At 45.9% G+C, this 15,512-nt stretch overlaps 1 protein-coding gene across 1 annotated transcript in view; it reads right to left on the reverse strand.

Annotated features, from left to right (window-relative positions):
* Window positions 1–15,512, reverse strand: part of LOC110514817 (partitioning defective 3 homolog B) — a gene marked incomplete at its 5' end in the record, with an annotated part of 172,813 nt that overhangs the window by 84,119 nt on the left and 73,182 nt on the right. The window contains one exon of the mRNA XM_036973474.1: window positions 10,466–10,586. Within this exon, the coding sequence (XP_036829369.1) occupies window positions 10,466–10,586 (121 nt within the window). The remainder of the gene's footprint in view (window positions 1–10,465; window positions 10,587–15,512) is intronic.

Here is a 15,512-nt window from a genome sequence, read left to right on the forward strand (position 1 = left end):
TCTGTGTTCTGTGTTTTGTGTTTTGTGTTCTGTGTTCTGTGTTTTGTGTTCTGTGTTCTGTGTTCTGTGTTTTGTGTTTTGTGTTCTGTGTTCTGTGTTCTGTGTTTTGTGTTTTGTGTTCTGTGTTCTGTGTTCTGTGTTTTGTGTTTTGTGTTTTGTGTTCTGTGTTTTGTGTTTTGTGTTTTGTGTTCTGTGTTCTGTGTTCTGTGTTTTGTGTTCTGTGTTCCGTGTGTTTTGTGTTCCGTGTTCCGTGTGTTCTGTGTTCTGTGTTCTGTGTTCTGTGGAAGAGTAGCTGCTGCTTTTGCAACAGCTAATGGTGATCCTAATAAAATAAAATAAAAACCCAACAACAACAACAGAAATGCCCGTGCAGACATCAGCTAATGGGGTTCAACGTAAAGAAGACATAATAGAAGAGAGATGTTTAAGAATCAGGAGGTGTGTTGTCCTGCACTGAGGCCGGGCCAGGACCAACGCGGCTTGTTTCAACACGAGTATCTCATCTCTTCTAAGGTCGTTGGTATTACAACAACGTCATACTGTATTATTGTTAAACACGAGATGAGAGTCCACGGCGGAATCTCAAATAGCACCCTATTCCCTACATAGCCCATAGGGCCCTGGTTAAAAGCAGTGCACTACATAGGGAGTAGGGTGTCATAGGGCCCTGGTTAAAAGCAGTGCACTACATAGGGAGTAGGGTGTCATAGGGCCCTGGTTAAAAGCAGTGCACTACATAGGGAGTAGGGTGTCATAGGGCCCTGGTTAAAAGCAGTGCACTACATAGGGAGTAGGGTGTCATAGGGCCCTGGTTAAAAGCAGTGCACTACATAGGGAGTAGGGTGTCATAGGGCCCTGGTTAAAAGCAGTGCACTACATAGGGAATAGGGTGCCATAGGGCCCTGGTTAAAAGCAGTGCACTACATAGGGAATAGGGTGCCATAGGGCCCTGGTTAAAAGCAGTGCACTACATAGGGAATAGGGTTCCATAGGGCTCTGGTTAAAAGCAGTGCACTACATAGGGAGTAGGGTGTCATAGGGCCCTGGTTAAAAGCAGTGCACTACATAGGGAATAGGGTTCCATAGGGCTCTGGTTAAAAGCAGTGCACTACATAGGGAATAGGGTGCCATAGGGCCCTGGTTAAAAGCAGTGCACTACATAGGGAATAGGGTGCCATAGGGCCCTGGTTAAAAGCAGTGCACTACATAGGGAATAGGGTGCCATAGGGCCCTGGTTAAAAGCAGTGCACTACATGGGGAATAGGGTGCCATTTGGGACTCAGTTCAGCCCATGCAGAGGAGTCTATATTAATAGCAGGTTGTCTCTGGACTGTTCTGAGGCCAAACCAAACGAAGGGTATTGGACTTGGCTCACTGTTCTGCTCTGTCGTTGCATTCAGAGGAAAGAAAAGCTTGTGGATTACATTGCACATGAAGACTCCACAGAATCAGACACAAGTACAGCACCGTTCCCTACATCCAGTCCAAATTCCCGCTCTACCCCTTCAGCTTGGTCCGAAACCTCCAGTGTTTGCAGAAAGGGTGTGGACAGATCTACAGCAGCGAAGTGGTGGAGTTTCCACCGTATTTCTTCCACCTGACAGACATGCAAACATCGAAGGGTCAGGGAGGAGGAGGAGAGGAGAGGAGAGCAGATTGGGATTGAACCATATTTCTTCCACCTTACAAACATGCAAACATCGAAGGGTCAGGGAGGAGGAGGAGAGGAGAGGAGAGCAGATTGGGATTGAACCATATTTCTTCCACCTTACAGACATGCAAACATCGAAGGGTCAGGGAGGAGGAGGAGAGGAGAGGAGAGCAGATTGGGATTGAACCATATTTCTTCCACCTTACAGACATGCAAACATCGAAGGGTCAGGGGGGAGGAGGAGAGGAGAGCAGATTGGGATTGAACCATATTTCTTCCACCTTACAGACATGCAAACATCGAAGGGTCAGGGAGGAGGAGGAGAGGAGAGGAGAGCAGATTGGGATTGAACCATATTTCTTCCACCTTACAGACATGCAAACATCGAAGGGTCAGGCGGGAGGAGGAGAGGAGAGCAGATTGGGATTGAACCATATTTCTTCCACCTTACAGACATGCAAACATCGAAGGGTCAGGCGGGAGGAGGAGAAGAGAGCCGATTGGGATTGAACCATATTTTGTCTAGCTAGGAGACTGCCTGTCAGAGAAGGATACATGTAGAAGGAACGCCCTGCCTCTAGCTACACTACCTAACATTATATCCTTCTATTCCCCAGTCCAGAAGGGAAAAGCTGAGCAGAACACGTGATTTACAGAACAACCATTTATCTAGAACAGCATATTCCACTACATCAATCAGAAATGTCTGTCTATAGAAATTCCTATTGCCCCATACATCCTACAGCCACTCCCATAGTTATCCATACTGAAACTCCCATAGTTATCCATACTGAAACTCCCATAGTTATCCATACTGAAACTCCCATAGTTATCCATACTGAAACTACCATAGTTATCCATACTGAAACTACCATAGTTATCCATACTGAAACTCCCATAGCTATACATACAGAAACTACCATAGAGATACATACTGAAACTACCATAGTTATCCATACAGAAACTACCATAGAGATACATACTGAAACTACCATAGAGATACATACTGAAACTACCATAGTTATCCATACAGAAACTACCATAGAGATACATACTGAAACTACCATAGTTATCCATACTGAAACTACCATAGTTATCCATACTGAAACTACCATAGTTATCCATACTGAAACTACCATAGTTATCCATACAGAAACTACCATAGAGATACATACTGAAACTCCCATAGAGATACATACTGAAACTCCCATAGTTATCCATACTGAAACTCCCATAGTTATCCATACTGAAACTACCATAGAGATACATACTGAAACTCCCATAGTTATCCATACAGAAACTACCATAGAGATACATACTGAAACTCCCATAGAGATACATACTGAAACTACCATAGAGATACATACTGAAACTCCCATAGAGATACATACTGAAACTCCCATAGAGATACATACTGAAACTCCCATAGTTATACATACTGAAACTCCCATGGAGATACATACTGAAACTCCCATAGTTATACATACTGAAACTCCCATACAGATACATACTGAAACTCCCATAGAGATACATACTGAAACTCCCATAGATACACATACTGAAACTCCCATAGAGATACATACTGAAACTCCCATAGAGATACATACTGAAACTCCCATATTTATCCATACTGAAACTCCCATAGCTATACATACTGAAACTCCCATAGTTATACATACTGAAACTCCCATACATATACATACTGAAACTCCCATAGAGATACATACTGAAACTCCCATAGTTATACATACTGAAACTCCCATGGAGATACATACTGAAACTCCCATAGTTATACATACTGAAACTCCCATACAGATACATACTGAAACTCCCATAGAGATACATACTGAAACTCCCATAGATACACATACTGAAACTCCCATAGAGATACATACTGAAACTCCCATAGAGATACATACTGAAACTCCCATAGCTATACATACTGAAACTCCCATAGCTATACATACTGAAACTCCCATAGCTATACATACTGAAACTCCCATAGCTATACATACTGAAACTCCCATAGCTATACATACTGAAACTCCCATAGCTATACATACTGAAACTCCCATAGCTATACATACTGAAACTCCCATAGAGATACATACTGAAACTCCCATAGAGATACATACTGAAACTCCCATAGCTATACATACTGAAACTCCCATAGCTATACATACTGAAACTCCCATAGCTATACATACTGAAACTCCCATAGCTATACATACTGAAACTCCCATAGCTATACATACAGAAACTCCCATAGCTATACATACTGAAACTCCCATAGAGATACATACTGAAACTCCCATAGATACACATACTGAAACTCCCATAGAGATACATACTGAAACTCCCATAGAGATACATACTGAAACTCCCATAGAGATACATACTGAAACTCCCATAGCTATACATACTGAAACTCCCATAGCTATACATACTGAAACTCCCATAGCTATACATACTGAAACTCCCATAGCTATACATACTGAAACTCCCATAGCTATACATACAGAAACTCCCATAGCTATACATACTGAAACTCCCATAGAGATACATACTGAAACTCCCATAGAGATACATACTGAAACTCCCATAGAGATACATACTGAAACTCCCATAGAGATACATACTGAAACTCCCATAGAGATACATACTGAAACTCCCATAGAGATACATACTGAAACTCCCATAGCTATACATACTGAAACTCCCATAGAGATACATACTGAAACTCCCATAGCTATACATACTGAAACTCCCATAGAGATACATACTGAAACTCCCATAGCTATACATACTGAAACTCCCATAGAGATACATACTGAAACTCCCATAGCTATACATACTGAAACAATGTTAAGTCTAAGAGATATGAAAGGGACAATGATGTTTGAGGTTTGAATTTCAGTGATAGAAACAGCAGTCCCAGTCTACATACCTTCTGGGGTTTAGCAATAAATATCCCTTAACTACTGTCCCAAGGACAAGGTGACCTGTGTAGAACTACACTCAGTGCCCTATCACCACACATCAATGCCAATTGAGTTTCAAAGTCACTAACTAAATCAGTAACGTGCTTTCCATGTTCCTGCGAGGGAGGTGATGAGGGGGGTAGTGTTTGACAACAACCTCTGTGTGAAGTGGCTCGAGCAGACACTCATACTTGAGCTCACAGCAGTTAATCGTGTCATTCCATCACAAGCACAGAGACGGAGGGAGAGAGGGGGGAGGGAGGGAGAGAGACTGACAGAGGAGAGGGGGAGGGAGGGAGGGAGGAGGAAGGGACTGAGATAGAGGAGAGGGGGATGGAGAGAGGGGGATGGAGAGAGGAGGGAGGGAGGGAGAGAGACTGAGACAGAGGAGAGAGGGAGGGAGAGAGGGGGGAGGGGGGGAGAGGGACTGAGACAGAGGACAGAGGGAGGGAGGGAGAGAGACTGAGACAGAGGAGAGGGGGAGGGAGATGGACTGAGACAGAGGAGAGGGGGAGGGAAGGAGAGAGACTGAGACAGACAGACAGACTGACCGACCGACCGACCGACCGACAGACAGACAGATGTGTTCAGGACTGAGTGGAGGGAATAGGGGGCAGACTGTGGTCACTATATAGGGAATAGGGGGCAGGCTGTGGTCACTATATAGGGAATAGGGGGCAGGCTGTGGTCACTATATAGGGAATAGGGGGCAGACTGTGGTCACTATATAGGGAATAGGGGGCAGACTGTGGTCACTATATAGGGAATAGGGGGCAGACTGTGGTCACTATATAGGGAATAGGGGGCAGACTGTGGTCACTATATAGGGAATAGGGGGCCCTCCCTGTGGGGCGGAGATTAAACAGCCCCTCCTCATATGTATTCACAGGGGAGAGAGAGGAAGAGTGAGTAAACCTCATGGGCCTCTAACGACCACGGAGCTAGCTAGCTGGTTTTTACAATTACCTCTACCCATACTCTCATAACCCTTGTGCTATGATCTAAGAGGCAGTTTACAGCTAACCACAGTATTGACTGGTCATTTCCTGGTTGGGAAGTTTTAGCACTTGGTCAACTACACAGGCACTAGCCGCCCCTATGGCTTTCTATGTCCTCACAACACCTCATACATATATTATCATCTGGAGTTGGCATGGAGGAGCTGGCTGGCATGGAGGAGCTGGCTGGCATGGAGGAGCTGGCTGGCATGGAGGAGCTGGCTGGCATGGAGGAGCTGGCTGGCATGGAGGAGCTTCCTGGCATCCTGGTGGATAAGCCATTAGTATTACATGTTGAAGGGAGGGAGGGAGGGAGGGAGGGAGGGAATTAGGGAGGGAGGGAGGTAGAGAGGGATGGATAGAGGGAGAGAGGTAGATAGGGAGGGAGGGAGGGAAGTAGGGAGGGATGGATGGAGGGAGTTAGGGAGGGAGGCAGGTAGGGAGGTAGGGAGGGAGGGAGGGAGGTAGGGATGTAGGGATGGAGGGAGGGAGGGAGGGAATTAGGGAGGGAGGGAGGGAGGGATGGATGGAGGGAGGTAGGGAGGGAGGGAGGGAGGGAGGGAGGTAGGTAGGGAGGGAGGGATGGAGGGAGGGAGGGAGGGATGGATGGAGGGAGGGAGGGAGGGAGGTAGGGAGGGAGGGAGGGAGGGAGGGAGGGAGGGAGGGAGGGAGGGAGGGATGGATGGATGGAGGGAGGTAGGTAGGTAGGGAGGGAGGGATGGAGGGAGGTAGGGAGGGAGGGATGGAGGGGGTGAGGTAGGGAGGGAGGGAGGTAGGGAGGGAGGGGGGAGGGAGGGATGGAGGGGTGTTGGGAGGGAGGGATGGAGGGAGAGAGGTAGGTAGGTAGGGAGGTAGGGATGGAGGGAGGTAGGTAGATAGGGAGGGAGGGATGGATGGAAGTAGGGAGGGATGGATGGAGGGAGGGAGGGAGGGAGGTAAGGATGGAGGGAGGGAGGGAATTAGGGAGGGATGGATAGTGGGAGGGAGGGAGGGAGGGAGGTAGGTAGGTAGGTAGGTAGGTAGGTAGGTAGGTAGGTAGGTAGGTAGGGAGGGAGGGAGGGAGGGAGGGAGGGAGGGAGGGAGGGAGAGAGGGAGGGAGGGAGGTAGGGATGGAGGGAGGTAGGTAGGTAGGGAGGGAGGGATGGAGGGAGGTAGGGAGGGAGGGATGGAGGGGGTGAGGTAGGGAGGGAGGGAGGGAGGTAGGGAGGGAGGGGGGAGGGAGAGAAGTTGGGAGGGAGGGATGGAGGGAGAGAGGTAGGTAGGTAGGGAGGTAGGGAGGTAGGTAGGTATGGAGGTAGGTAGGTAGGTAGGTAGGTAGGTAGGGAGGGAGGGAGGGAGGGAGGTAGGTAGGTAGGGAGGGAGGGAGGTAGGAATGGAGGGAGGGAGAGAAAGCTAACATGAGTAACACTACATCAGGAACCCTGCTGCTCCCTCCCTCCCTACCTCCATCCATCCCCCTCCCTCTCTCTCTCTCCCTCCCTCCCTGCCTCCATCCATCCCCCTCCCTCTCTCTCTCTCTCTCCCTCCCTGCCTCCATCCCTCCCTCCCACCCTGCCTCCATCCATCCATCCCCCTCCCTCCCTGCCTCCTTTCTCAGAAAAGGCTATTTAAGTCAATTAAGCAGAAAATCAGTCAGAAAATGAATTATCCAGACTTCTAATCTCATCAGGACCGCACGCTGATCAAGAGGGCAGATTATCACACTAAAATTACAGTTAAAAAATAAATCCCCCTCCAACTATGGTCACCCTACCTACCCTCTCTGTCAGCTTCCCAAATGGCTCACTATTCCCTATATAGTGCACTACTTTAGACAAGAGCCAATAGGGCAGTAGACTGGCACATGAGGCAAGTCAAAATTAGTGCATTCTATAGGGGATAGGGTTCCATAGGGCTCTTGTCTAAATTAGTGCATTCTATAGGGAATAGGGTTCCATAGGGCTCTTGTCTAAAGTAGTGCACTATATAGGGAATAGGGTTCCATAGGGCTCTTGTCTAAATTAGTGCACTATATAGGGAATAGGGTTCCATAGGGCTCTTGTCTAAATTAGTGCATTCTATAGGGAATAGGGTTCCATAGGGCTCTTGTCTAAAGTAGTGCACTATATAGGGGATAGGGTTCCATAGGGCTCTTGTCTAAAGTAGTGCATTCTATAGGGAATAGGGTTCCATAGGGCTCTTGTTTAAAGTAGTGCACTATATAGGGAATAGGGTTCCATAGGGCTCTTGTTTAAAGTAGTGCACTATATAGGGAACAGGGGTCAATAGGGCTCTTGTCTAAAGTAGTGCATTCTATAGGGGATAGGGTTCCATAGGGCTCTTGTCTAAAGTAGTGCACTATATAGGGAATAGGGCTCTGGTCTAAAGTAGTGCACTATATAGGGAATAGGGCTCTGGTCTAAAGTAGTGCACTATATAGGGAATAGGGTTCCATAGGGCTCTTGTCTAAAGTAGTGCACTATATAGGGGATAGGGAGCCATTTGAGACACGACACTCTACCCTTTCTGTCAGGCCAAGGTCAACCGAGGAGGCGACTGCTCCTCACAAATCAATATAGATACACAAGCAGCCTTCAATTATATCTCAAGTGTTGTTGGTTTTATGTACCAATCAAAGTAATAATGGCCTTTCCCCAAAACCCTCTAACAACCGACGCCTTTCAATGCATCTCAAATGGCACCCTAATTCCCACATAGGCCATATGGACCCTGGTCAAAAGTAGTGCACTATATAGGGAATAGGATGCCACATTTGGGACGAAGGGGGAACTGAACTCTCTCAAAGGGCCACAGTACATCTCCGCAGCTTGAAAACCCGTGGAACAAAATTACCATTCAGCATCTCTTAGCAACAAAGGAAGCCATTCACACAGCCACTCACAACACAGCTGCTGTTCTTTTCAGAATTACACTTCAAGTCTACTGTTCAGAGTGAATGAATCAGCTCCAAGTGAATCAGCAAGTGAATCAGCTCCAAGGTATTGTTCCCTTTTCTACTGTTCAGAGTGAATGAATCAGCTAAAGGGAATCAGCTCCAAGTGAATCAGCTCCAAGTGAATCAGCTCCAAGGTATTGTTCCCTTTTCTACTGTTCAGAGTGAATGAATCAGCTAAAGGGAATCAGCTCCAAGTGAATCAGCTCCATGTGAATCTGCTCCAAGTGAATCAGCTTCAAATGAATTAGCTCCAAGGAATTGTTCCATTTTCTACTGTTCAGAGTGAATGAATCAGCTCCAAGTGAATCAGCTCCAAGTGAATCAGCTCCAAGGTATTGTTCCCTTTTCTACTGTTCAGAGTGAATGAATCAGCTACAAGTGAATCAGCTCCAAGTGAATCAGCTCTAAGTGAATCAGCTCCAAGGTGTTGTTCCCTTTTCTACTGTTCAGAGTGAATGAATCAGCTCCAAGTGAATCAGCTCCAAGTGAATCAGCTCCAAGGTATTGTTCCCTTTTCTACTGTTCAGAGTGAATGAATCAGCTCCAAGTGAATCAGCTCCAAGTGAATCAGCTCCAAGTGAATCAGCTCCAAGGTATTGTTCCCTTTTCTACTGTTCAGAGTGAATGAATCAGCTCCAAGTGAATCAGCTCCAAGTGAATCAGTTCCAAGTGAATCAGCTCCAAGTGAATCAGCTCCATTGCTACAGTTTCCTTTTGTATTTCCAGAAACGTATTGCATCCGTCCTCAGAGCACGTGCAGACCAGCTGGCTGAAGTGTTTACGAATATATTCAATCTCTCCCAGTCTGTTGTCTCCACCTGCTTCGAGATGTCCACCATTAGTGATAATGGCGCCAGAGGGGGGATGGCTGACGTTTTAAGGGCTCCTAACCAACTGCGTTATGTCGTTTGTCTCTTCGCATTGTTTGTAACTTGTTTTGTACATAATGTCGCTGCAACCCGTCTCTTATGACCGAAAAGAGATTCTGAACATCAGAACAGCGATTATTGACAAGATATTCTACTTCCCCGAGACCAGGCCCAAGACGGAAACACAGGGTGAGGAGGTCGGGGGGTGCCTTGTGAGAATTCATCTGCAAGTGGGTAACCCGCTTCTACCATTCGTCCTATTGGCCAACGTGCCAATCACTGGAGAATAAACTGGATGATCTACGAATGAAACTATCGTACCAACGGGACATTAAAAACTGTAATATCTTATGTTTCACCGAGTCGCGGCTGAACGACGACACGGATACTCACATGCTACTCACTGTGTGTTGGTTATGAGTCACAATGCTACTCACCTTGTGTTGGTTATGAGTCACAGTGATACTCACTTTGTGTTGGTTATGAGTCACAGTGCTACTCACTGTGTGTTGGTTATGAGTCACAGTGATACTCACTTTGTGTTGGTTATGAGTCACAGTGCTACTCACTTTGTGTTGGTTATGAGTCACAGTGCTACTCACTTTGTGTTGGTTATGAGTCACAGTGCTACTCACTTTGTGTTGGTTATGAGTCACAGTGATACTCACTTTGTGTTGGTTATGAGTCACAGTGCTACTCACTTTGTGTTGGTTATGAGTCACAGTGCTACTCACTTTGTGTTGGTTATGAGTCACAGTGCTACTCACTTTGTGTTGGTTATGAGTCACAGTGATACTCACTTTGTGTTGGTTATGAGTCACAGTGCTACTCACTTTGTGTTGGTTATGAGTCACAATGATACTCACTTTGTGTTGGTTATGAGTCACAGTGCTACTCACTTTGTGTTGGTTATGAGTCACAGTGCTACTCACTTTGTGTTGGTTATGAGTCACAGTGATACTCACTTTGTGTTGGTTATGAGTCACAATGATACTTACTTTGTGTTGGTTATGAGTCACAATGCTACTCACCTTGTGTTGGTTGTACTCAGGTCCTCTTTGTCTGGTCTCTATCTCTTCATAGACTGGCGCTGGTCCCTCTCTGCAGACCTGCTGGTACTCTCTCCTCAGCTGCTGGATACGATCCACACTACTGTAGCAGACAGAGAGCAGGGTTAGGGGTTAGAGTTGGAGCCGTTGGGGCGGTATGCAAACTGAAGTGGTTCTAGGGTGTCAGGTAGGGTGGAGGTCATATGGTCTCCTTGACTAGTCTCTCAAAGCACTTCATGATGACAGAAGTGAGTGCTACGGGGCGGTAGTCATTTAGTTCAGTTCTGTTTGCCTTCCTGGGTCCAGGGACAATGGTGACCATCTTGAAGCATGTGTGGACAGCAAACTGGGATAGGAAGCGATATAATATGTCTGTAAACACATATTTTTGTAGTCTGTGATTTCCTGTTGACCCTGCCACATACGTCTCGTGTCTGAGCCATTGACTCCACTTTGTCCCTGTACAGGCATTTTGCTTGTTTGATTGCCTTGCGGAGGGAATAATAACTACACTGTTTCTATTCAGCCATATTCCCAGACCTCTTTCCATGGTTAAATGAAGTGGTTCACACTTTCAGTTTTGTGTGAATGCCGCCATCTGTCCACGGTTTCTGGTTAGGCTAGGTTTTAATTGTCACAGTGGGTACAACATCTCCTAAACACTTCCTAATAAACTCACTCACAGAGTCAGCGTATAGATCGATATTATTCTCTGAGACTGATCGGAACGTATCCCAGTCCTCGTGATCAAAACAATCTTGAAGCGTGGATTCCGATTGGTCAGACCAGCGTTGAATAGTTCTAGTCACTGGTACATCACGTTTGAGTTTCTGCCTATTAGACGGTAAGAGCTTGATGGCGTCGTGGTCGGATTTAGCGAAGGGAGGGCGGGGGAGAGTTTTGTATGCATCACGGAAGTTAGAGTAGCAGTGATCGAGTGTATTACCCCCGCGAGTACTACAATCAATATTCTGATAGAATTTAGGTTGCTTGTTCTCAAATTTGCTTTGTTAAAATCCCCAGCTACAATAAATGCAGCCTCCCACAAATGCATGTTTTCCAGAGTCCAGTGAAGTTCCTTGTAGGTCCTTGGGGGTCGTCGTGGTGTCTGCTTGAGGGGGAACGTACACAGCTGTGATGATAACTGACGAGAATTCCCTTGGTAGGTAAAATGACTGGAATTTGATTGTAAGCAATTCTAGGTCGGGTGAGCAGAAGGACTTGAGTGTGTTGTGTGTTGTTATGATTACACCATGAGTCGTTAATCATGAAGCATACACCCCCGCCCTTCTTCTTCCCAGAGAGGTGTTTATCTCTGTCGGCGCGATTCATGGAGAAGCCCGGTGGCTGAACCGATTCTGACAACATATCCTGAGTGAGTCATGTTTCTGTGAAACAGAGGATGTTACAATCTCTGATGTCTCTCTGGGAAGGCAACCCTTGCTCGGATTTTGGCCATCCTTGTTGTCAAATGACTGGCCATTGGCGAGTAGTATACTCGGGACCGGAGGGCGATGGGCACATGTACGGTCTGCCCCTTCTGCGGCGCCGTTGTTTTGGGTCGGCTTCTGGGATCCGATCCATTGTCCTGGGTGGTGATCCAAACAGAGGATCCACTTCGGGAAAGTCGTATTCCTGGTCGTAATGTTGGTAAGTTGACGTTGCTCTTATATCCAATAGTTCTTCCCGGCTGTATGTAATTAGACATCAGATTTCCTGGGGTAAGAAATAATAAATAAAACAACTAAATACTGCATAGTTTCCTAAGGACGCGAGGCGAGGCGACCGTCTCTGTCGGCGCCATCTTGTGTTAAGTGTTGCAGAACTTTTTGTTGTTCGTATTCACTCTGGGCCTCTCGTTGGGAATGTCCCACTGCTTGGTGGGAATCCTCTGTCTTCGGCTTCCACGGCTTGTGACGTAAGCTGGCGACCTGCGTGATCAAGGAAGCCTCCTCAATCAAACAACTACAGCATTGGAACTCTGAGTGATCCGGTTTGTCCCCAAACAAAGTGTAGTAGATACAGTGGTGCAAAAAAGTATTTAGTCAGCCACCAATTGTGCAAGTTCTCCCACTTAAAAAGATGAGGCCTGTAATTTTCATCATAGGTACACTTCAACTATGACAGACAAAATGAGAAGAAAAAAAAATCCAGAAAATCACATTGTAGGATTTTTAATGAATTTATTTGCAAATTATGGTGATACCTGACATGATGACTCCTTGCTGTCCCCAGTCCACCTGGCCGTGCTGCTGCTCCAGTTTCAACTGTTCTGCTTTATTATTATTGGACCATGCTGGTCATTTATGAACATTTTAACATCTTGGCCATGTTCTGTTATAATCTCCACCCGGCACAGCCAGAAGAGGACTGGCCACCCCACATAGCCTGGTTCCTCTCTAGGTTTCTTCCTAGGTTTTGGCCTTTCTAGAGAGTTTTTCCTAGCCACCGTGCTTCTACACCTGCATTGCTTGCTGTTTGGGGTTTTAGGCTGGGTTTCTGTACAACACTTTGAGATATCAGCTGATGTACGAAGGGCTTTATAAATACATTTGATTAGATTTTGATGGCTAGCAGCTTAGCGAACCTGTGAAGCAGGCTTCAACCTGTCTGTTAATACCTGGACACTACAAGGTGTCGAAAGCGTTCCACATGGAAGCTGGCCTATTTGAGTCCAATGCTTCCCACAGTTGTGTCAAGTTGTCTGGATGTCCTTTGGGTGGTGGACCATTCTTGATACACAAAGGAAACTGTTGAGCGTGAAAAAACCCCAGCAGCGTTGCAGTTCTTGCCACAAACCGGTGCGCCTGGTACCTACTACCTACCCCCGTTCAAAGACACTTACATCTTTTCTCTTTCCCATTCACCCTCTGAATGGCACACATACACAATCCATGTCTCAATTGTCTCAAGGCTTTTTTTAATCACTATGTACACACACATACACGCAGACACACATACACGCAGACACACATACACGCAGACACACATACACTCTCTCTCTCTCTGTGTCTCTCTCTCTCTCTCTGTGTCTCTCTCTCTCTCTCCCTCCCTCCCTCCCTCCCTCCCTCTGCTCCCCCTCAGATACAGTGCCTTGCGAAAGTATTCGGCCCCCTTGAACTTTGCGACCTTTTGCCACATTTCAGGCTTCAAACATAAAGATATAAAACTGTATTTTTTTGTGAAGAATCAACAACAAGTGGGACACAATCGTGAAGTGGAACGACATTTATTGGATATTTCAAACTTTTTTAACAAATCAAAAACTGAAAGATTGGGCGTGCAAAATTATTCAGACCCTTTACTTTCAGTGCAGCAAACTCTCTCCAGAAGGTCAGTGAGTATCTCTGAATGATCCAATGTTGACCTAAATGACTATTGATGATAAATACAATCCACCTGTGTGTAATCAAGTCTCCGTATAAATGCACCTGCACTGTGATAGTCTCAGAGGTCCGTTAAAAGCGCAGAGAGCATCATGAAGAACAAGGAACACACCAGGCAGGTCCGAGATACTGTTGTGAAGAAGTTTAAAGCCGGATTTGGATACAAAAAGATTTCCCAAGCTTTAAACATCCAAAGGAGCACTGTGCAAGCGATAATATTGAAATGGAAGGCGTATCAGACCACTGCAAATCTACCAAGACCTGGCCGTCCCTCTAAACTTTCAGCTCATACAAGGAGAAGACTGATCAGAGATGCAGCCAAGAGGCCCATGATCACTCTGGATGAACTGCAGAGATCTACAGCTGAGGTGGGAGACTCTGGCCATAGGACAACAATCAGTCGTATATTGCATAAATCTGGCCTTTATGGAAGAGTGGCAAGAAGAAAGCCATTTCTTAAAGATATCCATAAAAAGTGTTGCTTAAAGTTTGCCACAAGCCACCTGGGAGACACACCAAACATGTGGAAGAAGGTGCTCTGGTCAGATGAAACCAAAATTGAACTTTTTGGCAACAATGCAAAACGTTATGTTTGGCGTAAAAGCAACACAGCTCATCACCCTGAACACACCATCCTCACTGTCAAACATGGTGGTGGCAGCATCATGGTTTGGGCCTGCTTTTCTTCAGCAGGGACAGGGAAGATGGTTAAAATTGATGGGAAGATGGATGGAGCCAAATACAGGACCATTCTGGAAGAAAACCTGATGGAGTCTGCAAAAGACCTGAGACTGGGATGGAGATTTGTCTTCCAACAAGACAATGATCCAAAACATAAAGCAAAATCTACAATGGAATGGTTCAAAAATAAACATATCCAGGTGTTAGAATGGCCAAGTCAAAGTCCAGACCTGAATCCAATCGAGAATCTGTGGAAAGAACTGAAAACTGCTGTTCACAAATGCTCTCCATCCAACCTCACTGAGCTTGAGCTTTGCAAGGAGGAATGGGAAAAAATGTCAGTCTCTCGATGTGCAAAACTGATAGAGACATACCCCAAGCGACTTACAGCTGTAATCGCAGCAAAAGGTGGCGCTACAAAGTATTAACTTAAGGGGGCTGAATAATTTTGCACGCCCAATTTTTCAGTTTTTGATTTGTTAAAGAAGTTTGAAATATCCAATAAATGTCGTTCCACTTCATGATTGTGTCCCACTTGTTGTTGATTCTTCACAAAAAAATACAGTTTTATTATCTTTATCTTTATGTTTGAAGCCTGAAATGTGGCAAAAGATCGCAAAGTTCAAGGGGGCCGAATACTTTCGCAAGGCACTGTATAAACACATACACCTCTCTCTCTCGCTCTCCCTCAGATATAAACACATACACCTCTCTCTCTCTCTCTATCTCTCCCTCCCTCCCTCTGCTCCCCCTCAGATATAAACACATACACCTCTCTCTCTCTCTCTCTCTCAGATATAAACACATACACCTCTCTCTCTCTCTCAGATATAAACACATACACCTCTCTCTCTCTCTCAGCTCCCCATCAGATATAAACACACACACCTCTCTCTCTCTCAGCTCCCCATCAGATATAAACACACACACCTCTCTCTCTCTCTCAGATATAAACACACACA

Source organism: Oncorhynchus mykiss, unplaced genomic scaffold (genome assembly GCF_013265735.2).
Source record: "Oncorhynchus mykiss isolate Arlee unplaced genomic scaffold, USDA_OmykA_1.1 un_scaffold_254, whole genome shotgun sequence".
Classification (NCBI taxonomy): Eukaryota; Metazoa; Chordata; class Actinopteri; order Salmoniformes; family Salmonidae; genus Oncorhynchus; species Oncorhynchus mykiss.